This window comes from Pipra filicauda, unplaced genomic scaffold (genome assembly GCF_003945595.2).
Source record: "Pipra filicauda isolate LSUMZ 115617 unplaced genomic scaffold, ASM394559v2 scaffold420_size638996_pilon, whole genome shotgun sequence".
Lineage (NCBI taxonomy): Eukaryota > Metazoa > Chordata > Aves > Passeriformes > Pipridae > Pipra > Pipra filicauda.
Window position 1 is genome coordinate 93,929 of NW_024104555.1, and position 24,251 is coordinate 118,179.

General features: G+C 42.8%; 1 protein-coding gene across 1 annotated transcript in view; it reads left to right on the forward strand.

The window, feature by feature from the left end:
• The window catches only part of LOC113984997 (protein tyrosine phosphatase receptor type N2), a gene marked incomplete at its 5' end in the record, with an annotated part of 86,648 nt that extends 78,268 nt beyond the window's left edge, over positions 1 to 8,380 (forward strand). The window contains one exon of the mRNA XM_039385573.1: positions 3,676 to 8,380. Within this exon, the coding sequence (XP_039241507.1) occupies positions 3,676 to 3,747 (72 nt within the window). The remainder of the gene's footprint in view (positions 1 to 3,675) is intronic.
• Positions 8,381 to 24,251: the final 15,871 nt, after the last annotated feature.

Sequence of the window (24,251 nt, forward strand, 5' to 3'; positions counted from 1 at the left end):
ATTATAAATATCTGGTTACATGCTAGCAATGCACGATCCCCAGAGAATTTTTCTGATGGATTTAAACAAACCCCTGTGCTTTCCCAACTGAATACAAATAAGGAATATTAGACTCTTGGAGTAATTTAAAACGATGGATTAAAAGTCAGGTTAGAAATGCCAATTAGAGAATATCCCCAGGCAAAATAAACATCAACTTCCTTCAGCAATGTTATTGTGTTTCCAGCAGGCAGCGCTCCACATTTCCAGTAGGCATAGGAAAGATTTGTTTGCAGCATTTTGTCTTCTGGAAGGGATCTTTAATTCAAAAGCATTGTATATAATAAATTCTAATGAAATTATCAGAACAACATTCTGCATTTCTGGGAAGCACAATAGAGGGTTTGTGGGTTTGTGGAATTTTTTTTGCAGAGGAATCATAAAATAGAATTGATATGCTACATGTGAGAGGAAAAAGTAATGAAGGAGGAAGTGTATTCTCTGTGATGGGAAAAATATATATTTCCTTTTTCTCCTCTCTCCTTCTATATCCTTCCTCTCACAACCTGTAATATCAGCTAGATTCTTTATTGTATCATATGCTACATGTACCCAGTTTGTTTTCCTGTGAATTTTTATTTGTAGACTTAATGAAATATAGCTTATTATTTTTTATTAAGTATAGTCTTGTCACCTCTGCATTATAGGCGGACTGACACCACCGAATGCCCGTCCAGCTCAGTTTTCTAGGCAAAACTAGATGTTAAAATTCATGTCCAGAGAACCTTGTATACGCCAATAGCGTATGTGAATGGCAGTGTAGCTGTACAGACCAACAAACTGAGCTCCTTGAAAAATTGCTCTGTGTTCATCCTCGTGGAAGAGTGTGGAAGGTGTGTAAAGGCTTTTCCTTGGACACTGATGACATACATCAATGAAAACTGCACTCTGTGTGTTTTGCCTGTGTGTATTATGCAGAAGGATGGAGGGGGAAGAGCTCATCTGCACCATCCCAGAAAGGCCACGTCCCCACACATCTCGTGTCTGCTCTACTGCAGTCCCCTTTACTGCAGTGTTTCATTGTCAGTTTTGAGCTCTGGACATAAAGATCACACTTTGTAAGTTGTTTTGCCTCAGCCATTAAGGTCCCATCTGAGGTCTGCTGGTAGTCTCCACTGAATTTGTCTCCAAAATCCATACTGAGTTCCTGTTGCTCAGTCCACAGTCCCTCGGCGAGACAGACACTCTTGCTCGGGGGTGCAATGATGCCCTGTGCTCACATCAGGGGTGACTGGAGGGTGACCTCCTTGAGGGGTCAGCTGGTCTCCAGCTTGACAGATCATCATAATAAGGTGAACACATCCTGAACCTACAAGCTTAAAGGGCAGATTTGCTGAGTGAGTTACTTTAGAGCAATACAAGTTATTTTCAGCAATGGGACTAATAATAAAGTCTTATAGTACTCGATCTTACAAGGTTTTCCTGGCTGTGGTATACTCAGATGAAGAATACCTTACGTAGCCTCATTACCATGGGGACCTTCCCTCATTCTAAACTGATTCTCACATCCTGAAAGAGGCCCCTGCTCATCTCTGGAACTTGACTGCATCACTGTGTCAGCCCCATCGTGTTCCGATCACCTTCTTCTGTTGTTGTCCTCCCCGTTTTCCAAGGACTGGCACGGTGGGGGCCAGCTGTCCCACTCAGAACTGAGTGCCAGCATTCCAGGACCACCTGCTTGGTTCCTCTCCTGCCAGCCTCACCACAAGGGTCTCCTACTCTGCCCAGGCTGCTCCACAGGTCTCTTATCTCACAGGGCTGCATCAGTGGGGTCCAGTGACTCCTGCCTTCTCCTGCAAAGTTCTCTCTCCCTGATGTACTTCTCATGCATTAGCCTCAATGTCTTGAAGCCTTTTGAGCTGGTACTAGCTCCCAGTTTGGTTCTGGCGCAGCATGGCCACTGGCATGTCCTCTCTGCCCCTGCTACCCTCCAACTCCTCTCACACATTCACTGTGCTCTGGTTAAAACACAACTGCATGGCCACCTGCATGGCCACCAGCATTCCCAGCCTTTTCTTTAATTGCAGAGACCTTACGCCATGCAGGGAGCCATAGGCAGTCAGATACACCATTTTCAGGGCTAGTGAGAATGAGTCCTACTCTTTAGGGTGAATTGATGTCTGATTAAAAACTGTTGGCTGCAGTCCAGCAAATGTACATGGATGCCACTTTGACAGCACCAAGCAGAAAGCAAAGTTCTCAAATGTCATCATCGCTCAGAAATTATTCTGAGTTTTTATTTCTTTTTCTGCCTTGGCACTGTACCCATCATTGCTTCTCTGAAGTGTCTTCACATGGGAAATGATTCTGCATAGAGGTGAGACAAGGCAGAGAAGACTAGCACTGGATTGCAGGAATTGGAAGTCAGCTGCCTTTCTGAACTGTGAGTTGCACACCTGTAGTTTGTTCTTTCATCCTCTGTGCAGATTTCTGCAGGAAAGTGAAACACCATGGAAAATGAACACTATTAGTCCAGTAATCACCTCTGGGGGCTGTCTGTGTTCTGCAACCATGCCACACAGCCCCTGGCAGCACAAACTGAGGGGCTAGAAGTACCGGACCACCAGTTTTCTAATGGAAGGTACAAACAGCAGTGATCCTGGGATGTTTTTAGGGTGTATCTCAGACCCCCATTCCCAAAGTCCATTCTTCAGCAGCTTGACTCCAGCTATCTTAAAACTCTGGAGTACTTCTAGAAAATCAGAAATGCCTCCACCGTCCTTACCTGGTGTCTTTGATTTGCCTATCATTTGAGTAAACTCCTCATTGAAAAGTTGCAAACTCCAAATCATTCAGTGAGAGATTTCAGTAAGCTAAAATACCGAGAAAAATTTCTTGCTTGAAAAATATAACATCTGTTAACCTTGAAGATTTAACACTCCTTTGTCCTTCTGTAGGACTACAGAGTTCAGGAGCAAGTTAGGTTTGCACTTAGAAGTAGCAACCATTCATGGCTGTGTCCTTCACACCTCTGCCAGCCCAGCACAGAAGCCTGTCAATCATTTTGATGCTGTGGTTACAGTAAATTAATAACAGCAAAAAGCTTTCCAAGTATTTATTATATAGGAGTGGTCTAAACACCGTTGAGTAATTTGTGGGTGTGGAAAGGCCATTAAAAATAGAGGCTTAAAAAGATCAGTGACAGGTAAGCCAAAAAGCAGATATTGTTCTCTATAATAGATATAAGGTGAGGAGATATTTATTCTAGACTGTTTCAACTAAAAAGAGTCCTAGGAAAAGCCAAAGCCTCTGCTTTGCAGCATCTCACTTATTGCGTGTCTCAATTATATTAACGAGTTCCCATTTCTGTGTCAGAAGTAAATGGCTGGTGATCAGCTACTCCCAAACCCTTCTGACCACGCAATGGCAATACATCAATTGTGTCCCAATAGCTTATGTTCTGCTTCTAACATTTTTCTCCATTAAAATTACTCCGGCTTCAAGATGCTGTCAAACATGTTATATGACATCAATAATCCCAGAACATTTTGTTCTTTTCCATTGCAGTGCACAGTTCATCCTGCATATTCATAATTTTAACAATGTCTTGAGGATGTTCAGCTCTGGAATAGTACACCCGGCTTTTGGAAAGTGTTTTGTTTTATTAATCAGAGTTTGTGTTTGTTCTCTCTGCAGGAGCAGTTTGAGTTTGCGCTGACAGCAGTTGCAGAGGAAGTGAATGCAATACTCAAGGCCCTTCCCCAGTGAGCAGCTCAGTCTCCTGAAGACTCCTGCAGAATCCATCCCTCGTTTTCCTCATCCTCAGTCCCTGTGAATGTTCTTGGAAACCGTGACCTGACCTTAACTGTGTATCTTCTGTTGTAACCACATAGTGATAGGGTCCTTACAAACTCCTTTAGCTGGTAAAAGTTCAACAGTTAAAATGTGTATTCTGTTTTTTGGGGTTTTAAACAAATTTTTAAAAGTACATCAGAGCCTCGGATTAAGTGACAGAACAATCCATCTAATTCCTTTCACATCCTTGAAGCCCTGAATATCACACTTTGAAAGCACACATTCATGTTCTTAGTAGCAAATATACGATATTGTGGGTAATTAGTGCAGTCAATATAGTCGCAGAAAACAGTGTTCTGTTATATTTGTAACTTCTCAAAAGCCGAATAAGAGGGAGGGCCTGAAGAGGATGGTGATTGTTCCCATACAATGCCAAGCTGGAGCATGAAACAGTGCTGAGGGTGTGAGTAAACACAGGTCCAGGAGGCTCTGGCAAGGAAAGCTTGCACCTTCTCATGCCAGGCTTTGGCAAGCAAATGTTTTCTTAGCTGTTGTTTACTTTTCAGCTTTGTGCCATGAGAGGAAGAAAATCTGAACCATAAATAAAACAGGCTTGCACAGTTATTGCAACTGGGGAGGTCATTTTGGTCACATTAATGGGAAGCTGGGGGATAACAAGCACAACAGCTCTTACCATGTACCTACCACTGACAGCATGGAAAACAGGGGGTAGACTCCCCTCAGGTGATGAGAAAGGCCCTGTCAGCAATCAGGTAACTGTCTGGAGCTGTTATGAAAACGGATTGTTGGTTTTATGGGATTACTGAGGAAGAAAATGGGACTCTCCTCTTTATATTTTTGCATTTCCCTCTGTAAAGTTCTGCAGTGCCACCCTTTTTAGCCAGGAAAATATATTTCTGTAAAAGCCTGGCTGAAGGAGAAATCTCGTATCTGCGTTTTATGATTCTCATTGAATTTGTCTGATCCAGAAGTTCATTGCAGCTTTCTGCAGAGACTCTGCTTGCTCCTTGTTCTGAATGATACCTATTTTAATTAAGCATGAAGGGGTAAAGCAACACACAGGTTGAATTTCAGAGACTCTTGTGTTCTCAAGATCCTCATGCCTCCTGCTGAAAAGTAATGCTAAAATATGTCTGTAAATGGTTTGGTTTATGGAATCTTGCTTCTGTGAATTCACAGGTTTAGTTGTGGCACTCTTCTTAAGGAATTTAAATTATTGATAGAAAGTACTCTGATATGTTTGAATGAAGGGCCTGAGAGTAAAATTATTGAAGGTACCTAAGTGATCTAGGCTCTTAATGAATACTTGGATGCTTTTTCATATGTTATCCTACATCTCCATGACTTAAGAATCTGGGGTGCTTTTTTTTCCAAAATCTTAAGTGTGTTGTGTGCTTGAAACCATATTAGGCTAATTGTTTAACTTCAGCGCTGGAAAATATATCATTGAATTTAATTTGGGAAGGGGACACTTTTATAAACTTCTAATCAATGAAATGTAAAAGATAACAGTATCACAGAGTTTTGCTGGCACAGAGGTAATGGGCATCTATTGAAATCAACCATGTTGCAATTTTGTGTCGTAGGTGTGGATATTGGTGATTTCTTCTTTTTAGCAATTAAAGTTACTAAAAAAAAAAAGCAGAAGGCTTGTAACTTTTTGCCATACATTTTTGTATGCTTTACTTGATGTGTGCTGTTGCTTAATTTGTGCATCCCATTACTATAGCAGTGCAGAGCAGTTACTGCAGATGCCATCATCCTCTTAAGTACACATACTGTACATTAAGCCACATGTTTATTTTATGGCCTAAGCATTTTAGAGCTTTCCTAGCAATAACTAAAAAAACTAATGGAGTATAAATGAGAAAATTGCCTTTTTCATTTGATAATTTAGGTTTAACAGGATTCTTTTATTACTTTAGCTAACACAAAATTGCAGATCAGGGCAGATGAGATCGGTTTGAGCCGTATCAGCAAGTGTTTGAAGTAGATTTACTGTGAGCCATGTACTGCAGCTTTCTGAAAATACAGGTAGTTGTATGCAAACAAACTGTCCAAAGAATCAAAATTGGGGCATCCTAACAAGGCCTCTGATTATCGGGCAGAATTGTTTCCCCGTGCGAGATGCTGTGCCATTACCTGCTGCCAATGGACTAATGGGTTTTTAGCTCAGATTTCTGCCCTGGGATTCATTAGTGTTCGCCTTCTGACTGTCCCTGTGCATACCACAAACATGCCTGACGAGCCTTTCGTTTGCACTTCAGGAATATTTTTTAATTGTTCTTTTGCAAATATTTGCATTTCGTAATAGCAATTTCAGGGTGATCCCTATTAATTCACAAGCAGCTGAGTGTGGGACTTAAATATTTCTCTTCATGCTTCGGAGTTTATTTAGCGTAGATTAGAGGGCATTAATCTTCCCCAAGGCTAATGGGGCAGGAATGTATTGTTTTATTCATACTTGTAGGCCAGTTTACATAACAGAAAGATGCAGTCTTACTCAGAGGGTTAGAGTATCTCCCACTGACCGTCATTGACAATCCTGCTATTTCAGCCATGTTTTGTACAGTTCTTCCACAAAGAGGTGCCAGGCTTATTTTGTTGACTGTAAACGATCACACAGAGTATTTTGTCTGTGCATAGCACACTGTTCACACCTCTCAATAAAAATACCATGTTTCTGGGGGTGATAATCTGCTGCAGGGTCAATTAGCGAAACGCAGGTTTCAGTCGCACCACGGCAATCCAGGGGGGTTTGATAATCCATTCCCCAGGAAGATGCCAAAGCCATGGATGAAGCCACAAAGATGGCTCTGCCACACAGGGCAGGTATTTGCTTTCACTGCAGTTAACTTAATCCTTGTGATCTGTCAAAGGATGATGTTCATACCAACACCCTATCACTTAACCTGACAGTGAACATGGGGTGGGTCCCATGTCCAGTGTGAGCTGAGTTTCTACCTTAAAACCAGAATCACCTGAGAGCCTGAAGTCAAATGAGACCCACTATCTTTCCCTGTTCAATATTCTGCTTGATCTTTAGTAAACTCATTGCAATTGAAGCTTGGACAGGTGCCTGATGCGTGGCCATAAACAGCATGTGTTTAACATTGACCGTCCTCGCGTTCTTGATAAAGACAAATTGAATGTACAGGTCCTGTTTGTGTGGTTGAATCTTTAAATGACATTTAAGGGGGTGAGCTGCAGGAGGGTGATTTAACCCCACTGCTCACAGTTTCCTTCCTCGCTGGTCAGAGGGAGAAAACCCTGTTTTCCAGCTCACGCAGCTGCTGTCCCCGAGCAGGACAGTGACCTGACCAGACCTCGGGCTTGTGTAGTCACAGCGTGTCCAGGTATGTGGGATGGAGACATGGTTCACCACCGTTGATAGTTCACAGGAGTAACAGCACAGTTGCTCTCTCCAGCCTTCGCCCTTCCCATGATATGGGTCGGGACTTAAAGGGATGGAGGGGCAGGGCAGCACCGTTCCCCAAATCCCAGATCCTCGAGGTTCAGCCCTAGCCACAGGGAAAACAGTGTGGGGTTTGCTATTGGCTTCATATGTTTCAGGTGTGAGCTCTAACCATTGCTGTTGGCCATTGTTGGTGGGACCTGGTGCAGCCCAGGTAATATCCAGTGCAAGTCCTTGGCAATTGTAAGGGCCAAGAATTAATTTCAGCAGAAAATCACATATCCAAATCTCAATGCAGCAGCAAAACAAGCAAGATTATTTTTATACAAGCTTCTAAACATTTAAAACATTTAAAAATATTTTTAAAATCTACACCCATGACTAAACCTTGTCCCTGTCTCTAGCATGCATGCAGAACCAATCCCCATCCATCCCCAGGGGAATGACAGCTATAGTACCTGTAAGGAGTTCATGCTTTATTAGTCAAGTGGAACATTAATAAAACCTGGCCCACTTCATAATTTCCAGAATAGTCATTAATTAAAAAAGCTGTTTATTGGAATAGAAAACAAGTATTTGATTAGCTTTGTTACAGAACAATAGCTCTCCTAATTTTTATTCTGCATATTTTATTCTTTCTTTAGAAAATTCTCTTAAGAAGCATTTGAGATAATTCGCTTTTTAAAACTGTACAGTTTCTATGGGTTTGCTTTTTAAATGAGAGTATACTTTGTAGATTTGATTATTGTATTTTTCTGTTAAGATTACATTGGGCATTACAAAAGCATTCCCCACCACAGTGAAAAGAAAGCAATCCTGTTGGTTTATTGTAAAAGAAAAAAAATAATTAAAACAAAATTGCAGAGCTGTGGCATACTCAATCCAATTAGAGCATGACTCTTTACTACTCTTCATTTACCACATGAGAAAAAAAATAAAGTTACACCAGCAAGATTTCATTTGAAGCTGTTCATGCATGCTATTTGTACTGTATTTGATGGCATAATATTGTTTTGTTTACAACCTTTTCTTTCTTGTCATTCTATTATATTCTTTGTATGTATATAGTTTAAAAAAAAAAGATTATACAAAGTATTTTGTTCTACCTCTGTAAAAATCATATTTGTGAATAAAGTCACATTGTCTGTGGATTATAGTATTGTGAATACAGCATTAACAGCTGGTGCTTTGCTTTTATTTGGGGGGGTGGGAGCAGTGCCAATGCCTCTTGCTGGAGAGGTGGATTTTGACTATCCAAGTTGGGAATGTGGGGCTGACAGAGAAGGGCACAAATGCCCTGCTGAGCGCTTAGAGATGCAGGTTTAATCTGCTCTGAGAAAGGATTTCAGCCACCTCTGGCTTGGGTGTGTGGCCTGTAATATTGCACCTTCCAGGGTTTTGATCAAGGCAGACTCCTGTGTTCAGGCCAGAAGGCGAAGCAGGCTAAAGAATGGCTAAGTTAAAGTGACCGTCCTTGTACAACTGGCAAGTGAAAAAAAATTGGTCTGTGGTGTGTGTGATAGAGTGTACAAGTTAAAAAATGGGTTAAATGGTATTCACTTTCAGGAAAATTAAAGGCAGGAAAATGTTTTGGGGCGGGAAAGGCTGGTGGATCAGAGCATCACAAAATGGCCAAGGATTTGTAGTTTTAAAATAGTAGCAGGATTCATAAAAGGATTTGAACAGGTAATGGAAAATACTCATTATATTAAATAAGGTTAAGAGGAATAAAGTTGAAGGTTCCTGGACAAGCACAGCATAAAATAAACAGTCTTTTCCCTGGGGGATGGGAAGTCATTTTCCCATTAGCACTGGCCATTATATGAAGGTTTGTACCTCCCATGAAATATCTATTGTTTGCTGTCATCAGAGCAGTCTTTGGGATTACACAGCCCTGGTATGGCAGTTTTCTCATGGTCTTGCAATATGTGTTAAAATTTCACTTATGTTTTGAAGAAGACTTAAAATATTTTGCCACTTACCTGGAAATAACTAGAAAAACATAAAGAGGAAGGTAAAACCGTCCTGGTCCAGCTCACATCCTTCCCATCAGAAGAATCACATTTTACATTCTTTAACCTTGTTTATGTAGTTGCATGTTTTAATATCTATGCCTTTCTCAGTGTAAGAAGGTGACTTTCATCTTGGAAGCAAAATATATGCACCATTATAGCTATTTTCCTGTTGGTGTAATTTAGGTCTTTCATCTCCAAGATAGCTTTCTGAAACCTCTGGTAACATCAGATGAAGGACAAAAAGAGAAATGCATTTAACTGTATAACTACTAGATCATTATGAATCTTCAAGACAAACACAAAAGCCATCAGTTGTGCATACATTGACTCATGCAGGCAGTGCTTGCTTTGTTTTCATGCTGCACAGGTACACAGCTCCCCGGTGTTCCAGCTGTAGGACAGTGTCTCAGCTCTGCCAAGGGACACCACTTTGTCACTGTTAGTCTTGGGGTTGAATTTATATGGTTCTAGCTTATTATCAGTATGGCAGACTGGGTGTTGGCTTCTGCTGGGGCTTGGGAAAGAGCTGGGTTTGAGTGTCAGCCTGGAGCACCCCCAGCAGACTTGAATTCTCCTGCTGCACAGCCCATGAGGTGATAACACTCCTCCCTCCTCTAAGCCTGAGCTGCTCATGCTTTTCGGGAAGCAGGAAGACACAGCACTCAGTAAACGGGGTCAGAAGGAAAGAGCTGCCCATCTGCTATGCTGCTTGGTGCCAGCCCAAAAGGGAGTCTGGCTAGTGCTCCCAAGTGAACTACTGCAGCCCCATGTAGAGTGTAAAAGCCAGGAACTTTTCCAGTTGCCCACAATTCCTCAGGATTTTATTTTTAGAACTTATTGTAAAACTTAAGTGTTGGTGGGGCAGATATTTCTGTTTTGAATGCTGAGCAAAGACTACACACCCACAGGGAAGGGTAACTGCTAGGCTGGGTTTAGTCTTGGTTTGTGCATAGAATCTTTCAAGAACAGTGTGCTTGAAACAGCTGAGTCCTTGGGGAAATTCTTACTGCAATGAAGTTAAGTCAAAAATTAATTTCTCCCCTTGAGAATGCAGCAGTTATCCCCCCACATGCAGGTAAATCAGCAATACAGGTAAAAGACTCAGCATTGATGACCAACCAGGGAGATTCAGACTTAAGTATGGTTTGGGCTATATTGCCCTACATCAGACTTTTCTTGTAGGAATTTTGACCAGAGCTCTCAAAGATATAGGAGGGTGTTATTCCATCTTTTCCAGCATATATTACAGGTGGGTTTCATCTCAACCAGACTCTGAGCAGCTTTTGCGTGGACTTCTACAGACGAACAACTCATCACAAGCTTCCTCTATAGTCAATGAAGAAAAATAAGCATTTTTAGGGTGTGAATTATCTAGTTTGGCTGTCCACTTCAACATAAGGTTATTCATCCAATCCCCCCCCTCACTCTGAAACAGGGAGCACCAAAATTTAACCATGTGCTAGGTAGAAAAGCATTTCTTTTCTGTATTGTAAACCTATTCCCTCGTAACTATATTGGATCACTTGGGAGAAAAAAGAAAGTGATTTCTGATTGTATAGACCTTGAATTTATAGACTTCCTTATCCTATTCCTCCTTAGTTTCTCCTGTTCCACATAGAAGACTCATTTCTCCCCTTACAGAAGCTGTCCTGTGCCTTTGATCACCCTTCACCTTAATTTGCCCAATTCTGTTTCTGCTATGCTCTGAGGTACACAGGGCCCAGGCTGTGGTCCACTGTCACACAGTGATGTTTTTATATTTTTTCCTTTTCTTTCGAATGTCTAACATTTTGTTGCCCTTCTCCACTACTGAACACTGAAGAGGTGCTCACAGACCACCTTCATTCACACTAAATCCTTTTCTTCAGGCCGTCATTGTGTCTTTATTTTTAGAGATGTGTATTTTATGCTGTACATTAGTTTGTGTTTATCACCAGTGATCTCATCTGCATCTTCACAGTCCTAGATTATCACAAGGTCTCTCCATGATGTTTCATAGCTACTTTTGTTTTCATAACCCTAGATAATATGTGTCATTCACACTCAGCCACCTCACTATCATCTCCTCTTTTTTAACATGGTTTATATTTGGGAATCACTACAAAACCAGTACCTTTCTTCACAGATCTTTCTTATGTTTTAATCACTCATTAAACCACAAAAAACCTTACTCTGAATCCACTGGCTACTCAGTTTCTGTAAGAATCTTTCATGAGACAGCCTTTGCCAAATGGTTTCAAGAAAACCAAATACACAATATCACCTACATCAGCACACTCACTGGTTCCTTCAAAGCCTCTTAGTAGGCTTTTGAGGCACAACTTCCCCCTGCAAAAGCTATGTTGCTCCCCTCCCCTTTACACCATCAGTTATGTAGGATCTAGACACAAGGGGGTGGATGCAGCTTATAGAGTAAGACACCTACTAAAATAGCTTTGGTATCCTTTTGCAATCAGTGGAGAACTACTAAATAGGCTTTAAATGGAACTATAGAGCTCATCTAGTGCAACCCCCAGGCAACACAGCACTTGGAGCACATGGCTCAGGTCATTTCAGGAAAACTTTTGAGTATCTCCACAGATGAAGACTACTCTTGGTCCTCTTAGTGAAAAACATCTTTTGAAGACCTATTTGAAATTTCCCTTGATGCAGATTGGTTCCCAATCAGCTCCCCAAAAGAAAGTGCCCACACTTGTACAGACAAATCCCTCTCTAGGCTTCACTACCAAGGTTGTCATTTACTTTAGAGGACACTAAGGCATGGGGCACACATGGAAGCATTTATATTTAAGTGTCTTAATCCATGAGCTGAATCCCACACTCTGGGCAGGATTCAATGTTTGTTGGTAAGTTTTGGAAGACACTGCATGTGCTATGGGTACCCTGCCTGGCCTCTGGCACTCACGCTGAATGGCTGAGAGCCTGAGGGCTTGTGTTTTGTTTGCCAACCCTGTGCTGATGGCTTAAATCCCCTGAAGTGCCTCATATGATGTTGGATGCCAAATCATGTGTCTAGCAGTTGGATTCTGTAGCTTCTACCAAAATTCAAGGAGGGAATTTCAGAGAACAGCAGTTTCCCAGATAACCCACCACTCCTAAAGGGGCAGCAGCTTCTGAAAACCCTGCCATCAGTACTGGATTCAAGGCAGGGCTGTGAATTCAGCAGCAGACAGCACTGACTGAGTGTATGCCAAGCCTGGTCATGAGGTACTGCAATGACCACAGTAGGGCACAACTGGAGAACAGCCCCTATGCTGGGTAGCATTTAATGGCTTTGTGCACCTCACAGCTGGTGACAGCACTGTGTGGGATGATAGGCACTGCTGCTTTCCAGCACGAGAGGGGAAAAAAGGGAAAACTGGCCAAAACCTTGAGTTTATGTAAAAAAAAAAACCTAGTAAACAGCAGTGTTCTAGCAGCATTTGTTTCTAAACATGGCTTCCACTTCCTTCACACAGGAAGTCTGATTAATTTTCCAGCAGGTTTCATTTGTGTTGTCCAAATTAGAAATGTTTGTTCCTGCATGTAGATATTACGATAGAGAGTGAGTATGAGCAAGACCAGTTCTTGTGGTGTTACTGATGTTACACCTAATCTGTTGGGCAGAAGCCAAAGAGGACCCACAGCTTTGTGATCCTGATAAAAGCATTGCCAAGGTTGAAAGGAAGCCAGTGCTTTTGTAAGTTGCTGAAGGGGAAAAAAAAACCTACCGCTTTTTCCAGAATTACCTTTTGATTATTTATACATTTCTTTCCATGAGCAGGAATACATATTGCTTTTTGAAAAGGGAGATTGATTTAACATCTGGCGTGTCTAGCCGTGCATGGTTGAAGGAGCCGGATAAGCGACCTGACTTAGTGAGGTGTTCCTTAGAGAACAGAAGGTCTTTAGCATTGACTTTCTTATCTGTTCTACTGTTCATTCTAAGTAGGGCCTGCATTTTTATTTTATTTTATTTAAATAAGGTAATATAGAAGCTGAAGTAACAAGCTGGGATCTATTAGGATTAATCTGAAATTAATTACACATCTGCCCATCCCATCCATTTCCATTGCAAAGACCCTCAAGATAGGCAATGGAGCCAAACTGTGCTCCTAAGCAGTTAGGTAGGATTTGGACTTCCTTAAAGTTATAGCATTGAATGCTGAACTTTTTGAAGAAACACTTAGGTTATGTTTGTTATGTTAAGTTACATTCTTTATTTTTCTCTGCAGTTCAGAGGGTAAAGACGTTATAACATGATGAGATAATGAGATGACTTGAGAAATAAAACATTTTTTGATGCACTACTGCCTCCTACACTTTCAGGTATTTTGTTCTGAAAGATTTCATTATAGCTGTGTTTGCTGAACCTGACCCTACACCATGTCTTGCTTGGATTCTCAGTTGTGCCAAATTCCTGCCCTGCTCAACTTCCACCTCCTTTATCCTCTATGGCCAAGATACCAAATGGAGATGGACACGCTGTGTAGCCTGGTGCCCCTCTGACACCCCTCTGACATGGCTGTGAGGCATAAGAATAGAAACCTTGAAGGAAAGATGTGGGTTCTTACTCTTTAGCAGAGAGGATACAGCAGAGGTTCCCAAATCATCACATTCACCAAGGAACGTAATAGGTGGCCAGCATTGTAGTGGTTTGCCAGTGTTGTCATCTCATTACCAAGCAAGTTCCAGTCTCTAATAATCTTGTCCTTCTTGGTAAGAAAAAGAATGGGTTTTGTTGGTGTTGTAGATATTTATTCTGGGAGAACTTCACAGATCTTTTTTTTTTTTACATCTAACTTGCTTTTCTGTAACATCTAACGTGCACAAAACCACATAAATACCCACAAAAGTTCTTTTTTTAGCAGAATGTTGACTTGTAAAAGCTTTCGTAATTTTCCTTTTGAATTCCACTCCTATAAAAGCAGGACTTAAGTAAATGGCAGACACAAACAGCCCTGCCATACATAACCAACGCTGTTCCCCCCTCCTAAAGCAGACTCCTGCAGCTACATATACGAGTCTAGCTGCATCTGACCAGTATGAGTCACTAAGACCATCACATTTTAAATGTTTTTTCAGAATAGATGGCTGGTGTTGCATGAGTTATGCTATTTCTAATGCATGTCAATTAATTAACAATTTAATGCTGGCTGAAAATGCCATTATTGCTTTTACTTTTGGCTTCTGTGAAAGCTCATTTAATATTGTTAAGTATTTTAAGTCAGAGAAAAGTAATTTAATTACTTGTCTGAGTTTCTCTTTATTGCACAGTGAGATATGAACGTTTGGGCAAGAGGGGAAGGGAGCATCAGGATCTTGATAAACTGCTCCTGCCTGAGCACAGTATCAGGGAATGCACTGCCAGGTTAGACCTTCCAGGAGAAGAGGTGAGAGCACAGCAGTGTAACGCTAACAGATATTTAAAAGCCCTCTAATAAGTATTCACTTACACACACGCTTTCCTCTCACCATCCCATCTGCTCCTCTACCCTTCGGTCAGTAATGCAGGCATAGGAGGTGGGATTTGCTTCTGCTAATCCAGACAGCTAAAAATTAAGTGGTAGTCCCAGCTAATCCTTTCATCTTGCTCCCAGATCAGCAGAGAGAGAGAAAGAGTGGTAAGTTACTTAGCCCAGAATTGTTTGTGGGCTGAAAGCGGAAAAATACTGTTCCCAGTGGAACATACAGGCTGGGTGATAGGAGGTTACTGAAATAGCTTCCTTTGCAGAAGGAAAGCATCATGAGATGTGGAGGGACTCCCACCTGCCCATGGGCTTTCCCCTGAAAGTTGCCATTCCCCAGTGTGCCCAGGGCTCCAATCAGGGAAACTGCATCTCTCACGGGAACATTGCACTGCCTGCAGGCAACTGCTAGACTCAGCTCCCACAAACCCTCCCTGATATGCCAGCAGGACTGCAGGACACAGCTGAGAGTGAGGACTGCCCCTGTATAAGCCAGGTTTTTGTGAGGATTATGAATAATTGGCATTTTGAAGTTACACACACACAAAAAAAGACTTTTGCTTTTGTTGTTTAGCTGTAGACTATAAAACCAATACCAGATAGTATTCCAGCTCTTAGGGCTATCCCACGTGCTGTGACAGAGGTTTGCTCTTCTGCCATCTTCAAACTTTTAATTTGCTAGATACTCATGATGAGAGTGTAGGTGGTGGGCAGTACATCTGGGATCTTGAACCAGAGCTGAGAAGCTGCCCTGGCATGGTGCAAAAATCAGGAATAGATGGGGATGGAAGGCAACTTGTTTTTACAAAGTTTGAAGCCACCTGCATGATGTTGTAGCCATATGGGTTAGTACCCTGTCCAGACCAGAGATGCAGAATCACCTCCTGGCCCACAGTCCTTCTTTTCATCATATATTGGCCAAAATTTCAGCACCAAGCACAGGAGGAAGGAGAGACCAGCATCAAGGAAGTTGAGCCTCACCTCAACATGAGATATGCTGATAATGGCATTATTTTGTGAATGACAAGATCTTCGTCCCCCAGAGAGATGGACATAAATTCATTAGCCAAGTGAAGGGCTCAGAGGTGAATCATGACAGGCCTGGTAATCTGATAAAAAGAAATATTTCCCTATTAAAATACAAATGAAAATTTTTATTATTTTTACTTAAAAACCTTGCCTTTCCCATTGAAAGGCCAGCAGATAAAGGATGTCATACAGATCACTTTTGTTGGCTCTGTGAAAAAGCAAGCTATGGACAGGAGGGGATGGGGCAGGTTTGCACTTTTCACCTGGCTGGTCTGGAGACTTTATTGCTCTTATTCCTTATGTCTTTTCTCCTTCCTGTCTGCCAGGCTACTATAATCTGGTCTACTTTCCTATTTAACCTAACATCAGTAGCTCCACTGTCTCTGAACACCTTCTGGGGGCAACAAAATGAGTTTGTAGTGTCTTGCTAACTTTCTTCCTGATACTTTTTTTCTAAGATTTTTGAAAATGCATTTTGTTGGACAACTAGTAGGACTGTACCCGTGACTTTGGCTGCAGATTTATGTTAGTTTTTCTGCCAACACCATGGGGTTTTCCCATTGTGGACCATACCTTGCCTACAGATGTTTATCTGCACAAGTATCTGTTGCTGTTATATATATATATATGTATATATATATATCTCATAGATCCATACATAAATAAAAAACAGCTGGTGGGGGGAAAAAAAGAATAATTAAGAGCACAGCTATGTGGACAGCCAACAGATGGATAAATGTACCTCCAGACATTTATGCTGGATAAAATAGCATCAGAGCACTCCTACCAGGCACATGTTCACTTACTCATGGTTGGGCATCTATAGCTTTTGGTGTAGGAGATGTCCACCCCTTCGCTGCCATATTGGCTCTGCTAAGAGCTGGGAGTCATTTTGCATGTGCTGGTGTCCCTGTACCTGGTTGGCAGCAGTGCCTCTCCCACCAGTCCCCTCCACTGACTCCACCAACACAAGGTGGTTCTAACTGGTAGGAAAGTGCAAATCTGATAGCCTCCCAGTAAGATATTTCTCACTGCAGATGTGATTTTTGGTGTGTTTGAATTAATTAAAGGGACATGGTTAGGGACAAAGCTCTAAAGAGGAAGTCTGTAAATTTGGTTTCCTACTGGAACAAAACGGATGAACAAATGCTTTCATTAATGCCACATATAAACTGGGATGTGCATCTAGAAAATGGCACAAACTGAGGCTGACTCTTCTCTCTCCCTTGTGTGGCCATACAGAGTGGGTCAGGGTGCAAAATACAAAGTCAAGCTATCTGAGCTGCTGCAAGGATTCTTGGGGCTAATTAAAAAAATAATTGAAAAATTTTAGATTGGACTTTTTTTTTTTTAATTGAAAAAGTCCACTTCCCAACTGGCTCGAAAGTCAGCTGCTAAACTGACAGATTTCTATTGAAAAAAATCTACATTTGGTGAAAAAATTCAATGGAGAAAATGTCACTGAAAATACACTCTTCGGGACCCTTCAGTTCAAAGGACCCTTTCCTGAGGCTTGGCTGCCCCAGACTGAGAATTTAGCCCAGTCCCCGCAGCTTCTGCTTAGAGTAAGAAACTCCATTTTCGTTTTTTCTTGCATAAACATTCGGGCTGGATTCTGTGCATTTGCCACCTGCAGGATTTTGAGGGAAAAAAAATAGCACCTATCATGTCCAGAAACATTTGATCACAAAAATCACCTCAGACTTTGAGGAGCTTCATGGTTGCAGAGATAGTCACAAACACTTTGCCTACTGTTAGCCTAAAAGACAAAAACTAGAAGGTAATTTAGAACACAAGCAGGTGTTCAAAAGGTTGTGATAGATGTCATTTCAAGCATTCTGACCCTTAGGATTTCAGTCCTAATGGTTCCATGCCTGGGGGTTGACATGTGTCCTCTAGTTTCCTGTCCCACACCTGAGACTCTTGGGTCACCTGCCATGTCCCAAGAGGACAGGAGAACAGTGACACTAAGCTCACCAATGCATTGTTCACATCTGTAGCTGGTGGCATGAGTTTTCCTCGTTGCATCCACCCCAACAGGCAGTGGGGGATTGTGGCAGTGAATCTGATGAGAAATTTGTTTAAACATGTTTTAAAATGGCTCTTTGTGGTCCCTTTGCAAACACGTGTTTCTTCTTCCCAACACCCCCCACAGCAACTGTTATCTCCCATGCAGGAGTGTCCTGGGAAAGGTGTCCCGAGGTGTCCCATTGGTCCTTTGTTAAACCCCTTCCTATTGGCTGTTGACCTTTTACCTGATGGTTTCTTTTGTGTGACCCTGAACTCGTGATTGGTTCCCCTTTGACCCTCCTAAAAGCCTTATAAACCCCTTCCCAACAATAAACTCTCTCTTGCCTCCTCTCCACGCCCGGTGTGCTGTCTCTGTGCCTGCCATGGAGCCACGTGGGTGGTGGGGGGAAGGGAGGGCACCTCTCCCCTCCAGGCTCGGGGCCTGAAAAACCCTGTGTATGGAGTTCCCCTTCCCCATCCCACAAGACGTCGGAAATGGTTCTTCAGACGGAGAAGGAACTAGAGCTGGGCTCCCCCACGTCGAGGATGGGGAAAGGGAAACCCATAGGGGATTGCCCTGGTTTAACCCCACCCAACACCCAAGCTCCACGCAGCTGCTCGCTCAGTCCCCCGCCAGCGGGATGGGGAGAGAATTGGAAGAGTAAAAGTGAGAAAACTCGGGGATTGAGATAAAGACAGTTTAACGGGTAAAGCAAAACCCTCACACACAAGCAAACTAAACAAGGAACTGATTCACCACTTCCCAAGGGCAGGCAGATGTTCAGCTATCTCCAGGAGAACAGTTCCATCACGCAGAACGGTGACTTGGGAAGACAAACATCATCTCTCCAAATGTCCCCCACTCCCTTCGTCTTCCCTCCACTTTATATACTAAGCATGGTGCCATATCATGTGGGATACCCCTTGGGTCAGCTGGGATCAACTGTCCTGACTGTGTTTCCTCACAATACCTTGTGCACCTCCAGCCCCCTTGCTGGCAGGGCAGTATGAAAAACAGCGTTGGCTCTGTGCAAGCCCTGATCAGCAACAGCAAAAGCATCTCTGTATTATCAACACTGTTTTCAACACAAATCCAAAACACAGCCCCATACAAGCTACTGTGAAGAAACTTAACTCTATCCTGGACAAAACCAGCACAGGGATACCCTTTACATTATCCTCCCTTTAAATCATTGCCTGACAGATACATTTACTGCTTATTTCCTTCTCTTTCTGAGTGTTTAAGAGAAGGTTTGGGACTCACCACAGTACTCATTTTGGAGCAGGCAGGATGAAGAGATTTATTGTTCCAGACGCAATCCTGACACTGCCTAGTCCCACAGAAGAGGTGTTAGGAATTCTATCCCTACCCAGCCATACTGCACAAGAGGAATACTGAACTCTTCTGCCTGACCCAGCTGCCAGCCTACATCTCGTATGCTCTGTGCTACCACAGCAGTCATTCCCATGCTCACCAGGACAGCCTGTACTTGCATATGCCACTTCCTTCGCAGTCAGTGCTTGGAAAATCACCCCTGCCAGCTCCAGGGACTGAAGTCCTTCATCTGCAGCACAGGGATGGGAACACTTTTAATAAGGCTGACGGGACACTGCCCTGCCTCCGAGGGCAATCCATGCTCCTTCACCAGTCACTGCCGTGGCAGGTCCTGCAGGAACCATGGAAGGTGTTCACACCAGTTTCTTCATGGGTCTAATTTACAGGTCTAAATTAGCAGCCTGAAGTTATTAGCTTATCAGTGGTTGGAGGTAAATGCTGGACCCCTTGACTAAGCAAACCTGCTCCCACTGCGGCAGCGGGAGCTGAGATCTCACCTGCAGTATTTAACCCAGACACCAAATTTTGTGTGAGCACCACTCCTCCCTCAGAGGAAGGTGAGCCTGGCCATGTCCCTGCCAGTCCCCTGAGCAGGTCATGTTGGCTTGGCCAGCCTCAGTCCATCCCCAGGGAGTGCAGGGGCAAGGCAAGCTGCACCACTGGTTGTTAGAGTGGGAGAATGAATAATTGTCACAGACTCAGTTAGGAGCTCTCAGACAAATTGCTGAGACATATCAAATGTATGTGATGGAAGACTAAAAAGTGAAACTCTGAAATCATAAAATTATTCTTGCTCTTAGCTCCCCTGGGCCTTATCCAGCAAATGCTTGACTTGGCTTTTCCATATAGCACTACTGGTTTCAGGAACAATGTTCACAGCGTGTTTTATAGACCTGGGTCCTTATTTTATCCATCTGCATTTCTCCTCTAATTTATTGACTTCTCCAGCTCTGATGATTAGGTCAGGCAGTGTCACATGCTTCAAGTACTGAGGCCAATTAACACTCTTTCTGGGTGACCAGGATTGCTGATCGATTAAGCTGCTCCATCCCACTGAGATTCCTTGCTGTTGCAAAGGCAGTCACATAGTCATATAAAATGCATTGAAATAGAATTAATGAAAAGGCAGGCCTGAATGACAGCTGAAATGGTTTTTTTTATTTCTGGAAGGAACCCAAGGAGGGGTTTATTGGACTCCTCTTCCCAGCACTTGCAAAGAAATAACAACTGTTATTAAAAGAAAGCTTTTTGGGGAGGGGAGAGGAATTCAGTTCAGCAAAATGGATAGAACCAGCTAAAATAATCTCTAAATGAAATAACCCTCCTCTTCCAGAAAATGGTGAAACTGGGAAATCATAGCGATAATAAAATTGAGGCTTCTTCTAAAAGATATACACATTTAGCATACTCCCATCTACCCAGGAAAGATGTCTTTTTAAACAATATTTCAAAGCTGTAGAGCTCATGTTCCTCAATTTTTTAACACTCAAATTAAAATGAAATTAACTGAGTGCAACCATGTACATGACCTTGAAGAGCTGCACTGACAATATTTCTTTTTGGAAAAAAGAAATGATGCTAAGAGGCACAAGAGTCTGCTGGATACCCTTGCAATAGGTAACACTGGAGAAAGGGAGAGGGTATTCTGTCTGCTGGAGGTGACTCTCAGCCCACATGGTACTGTCTCTTTCTGAGAGTGGATCAGACCAGCCCAATCTACCACCAGAGACATCCCTTGGACGTTGATCCAATTTTTCTCACTCCAGACAGAACAGCTAAGAAAGCAATCCACTTAATTGCATAAAAAGCAAGCTCTCATCATTTTTTTCTGACTAAATATATCTTTAGAATAGCATTGGGCAGTTGCAGGGCCAACACTTCAATGCAAGTGAAACTTGGATGAATAGCACCACTAGCTACTAATCTGCATAAGAATCATTGAATCATGGAATAATTTGGATTGGAAAGGACCTTTAAAAGTCCATCCCCTTTCAATAAGCAGGGACAACTTCACCTACATCAGGTTGCTCAGAGCCCTCTCCAACCTGATCTCTAATGTTTCAAGGGATGGGGCACATCTACCACCTCTCTGGGCAACGTTACAGTGTTTCTCCACACTTATCATTAAAAATTTTTTCCTTATATATTGTCAAAATCTACCCTCTTTTAGTTTAAAACCATTACCTCTTGTCCTATCACAGTAGGCCCTGACAAAAAGTCTATCCACATCTTTCTTAAAAGCTCCCTTTAGGTACTAGAAGGTGCTTTACAGTCTCCCTGAAGCCTTTTCTTCAGACTGAACAACTCCAACTGTCTCACCCTGTCTTTATAGGAGAGGTGCTCCAACCTTCTGATCATTTTTGTGGCTTCCTCTGGACTTGCTATAAGAGTTCCATGTCTTTCCTGTGCTGGAGATCCTTGAACTGGACACAGTACTCCAGGTGGGGTCTCACAAGAGCAGAATCAGGAGCAGAATCACATTCTTTGACCTGCTGGCCATGCTGCTTTTGATACAGCTCAAGATACAGATGGCCATCTGGGCTGCAAGCTCACATTGCTATCTCATGTCCAGCTTTTCATCCACCAGCACCCCCAAATCCTTCTCTGCAGGGCTGATCTCAATCCCTTCATCCCCAGCCCGTGTTGATACCAGGGTTTGCCCTGATCCATGTGCAGCATCTTGCACTTGACCTTGTTCAACATCACCACTTCTCAAACTTTTCCAGATCCCTCTGGATGGTATCCATCCCTCAGGCATGTCAAGCACACCACACAGCTTGGTGTCGTCAGTAAAGTCACTGAGGTCACTCTCTGTCTCACTGTCCATGTCACTGATGAAGACATCACTTAGCACTGGTCCCACCACAGATCCCTGAGGGACACCACCTGTCACCCACCTCCATTTGAACATTGAGCCACTGACCACTACTCTCTGGATGTGAGCATCCAACCAATTCCTCATCCACTGAACAGTCCACCCTTTAAACCCATATCTCTCCCATTTAGAGAGCAGGATGTTTTGGGGGACCGTGTCAAAGACGTTACAGGAATCAGAGAAACGACGCCTGTAGCCCTTCCCTTGTCCACTGATAGAGTGACCCCTTCATAGAGGCCACTTGGTTGGTCAGGCAGGACTTGCCCTTGGTGAAGCCCTGCTGGTTGTATAGAATCACCTCCCTGTCCTCCATGTGCCTTAGCAGAACATCTGCTGGGAGGATCTGTTCCATGATCTGGCCAGGCACAGAGGTGAGGCCAACAGGTTGGTAGTTCCCAGGGTCCTCCTTTCTACCCTTTTTTAAGATGGATGCAATGTTTTCTTTTTTCCAGTCACCTGGGACTTTGCCTGACTGCCATGACTTTTCAAATATCATGGAGAGTGGCTTGGCTGCTACATCAGCTAATTCCCTCAAGGCTCTGGGTTACACCTCATCTGATCCCTTAGCCTTATGTATATTCAGGTTCCCCAGGTGGTCACAAATCTGATCTCCCAGTGGGAGGGACTTTGCTCCCCCAGTCTCTGCCTTGCAGTCCACTTGAGAGGTTTGGAAAAAGAGGCTGCCAGAGAAGACTGAGGGGAAAAAAGAAGCAAAAGTTCCTGTGTGTTGTGAGTTGTCTACACAGGGCAGGGCCAGAGCCATGGTAGAGAGGGGAGCTGAATCACTGGATGACAGCAGCTTTTATCAGCTTTTTTAGGTAGCTGGAGCCTCAGGCCTCTCAGAGAAGCTCAGCATAGGCACTCTAGCACATTTCACATTAAATGATGCTCAACTTTCCATTTTATCTTTTGTAAACTGCCAAGAAATACTTCTCTGACACTAATGCAAGCTGAGCTGACACTGAAGCTTACAGCCTCTGAAAAAAAATAATCGGTGAGAGTGCAGTCAGAAATGAGGCTTGGGAAAGGCAGAGCAAAGCTGGAGTGAAAGGCAAGCAGAGGGTTCAATCTGCAGAGCAGGGATCTGGGAGCACCAAGGTAGGAGAACACAACACACAAGACATTTGCATTTTCCTTTCAGTCGAAAACTGTTATTTACCCAAGGGCAGCCCTAATGTCTCTGGCTCTGTGAGCATCCTCTGTGGCACAAACCCACCACAAGGTCTGCTCCAAAGGTTAAAGCCTAACTGCACGAGACAGTTGAAAGTTGAGGATGGAGGGAGGCAAATTATATTTTAGCTGAAGGCAATGTAGAAAACCTGAAGAGGTTCCCAGTCTGACAGGCTGGGTTTGTGTGGCAGAACATCTTCCCGTGGGACAAGGTCCAGTTCTGAGTCTTGGCTCCTTGTCCTAGAATTTTCATGCATGGTAAATCCTGTCTAAGCCTGGCTGAAGATCTGACACAGCTTTGTAGATGCGAAGTATCCTGTTAGCAGCACTAAAGATTTGGATACAACAGACCTACACAGGACACTGTGAAAACGGGATTGCGTTGTCTCCAAACCTTCTCTTGGGTATGTGGATGATTTCCCCTGTGATCTATACCTTCTGGCTCCTTGGATTGGACAGTCTCTAATGCCAGTCGATTCATCAGCTTTCTGCAAAAAGAAAGTAATTTTGGAAAGCTGAAACATGGTCTTAATTAACATGCTATTGTGGTTAATCTGTTTTACCAATCCCTTAATACAGAGAATCAATAGTTACAGACATCAAAGTTGATGAGTTCTCTCATAGGAAAAGAAAAATCTATAAAACATAGATGGTTACACTTCTCAAAGCTGCAAATTAAAAACAATGAGTTTCACTAAACTGTACCCCAAGGTGAAAATTGCTGATATTTTAACTGAGCCTACAGCTGGCTCCTGGGCCAAAATTATTGTGCAGTTCTTTGAGCAGAAGGAGGACTGGGACAACTGCCTTCATAACCTTCCTACCTTGAATGGCACCTCAGTGCATAACTTGGTGGATTTGCAAAAATAATAATTTTCTTAGTACAGTCCAACCAAAAGGCTGTGACAGTTATCTAAATACAACAAGCCTCGCAGACTTGTTGAGAAAATTTACCAGGCACAGTATTAACTGACATTACCTGACTTTTACTGTGATTGATGAAAGTCAAATGTAAATCATAAGATACTTACCTGTCAAAAAATTCTCTGCCAGGGAGTATAATATTTTTCAATTTCAAAGTAAGCAAGAAAGATGTATCTTTGCAATAATATGGTAACTTCTTTAATATTCTACAGACTGAAAAAAACTAAGATCTGGT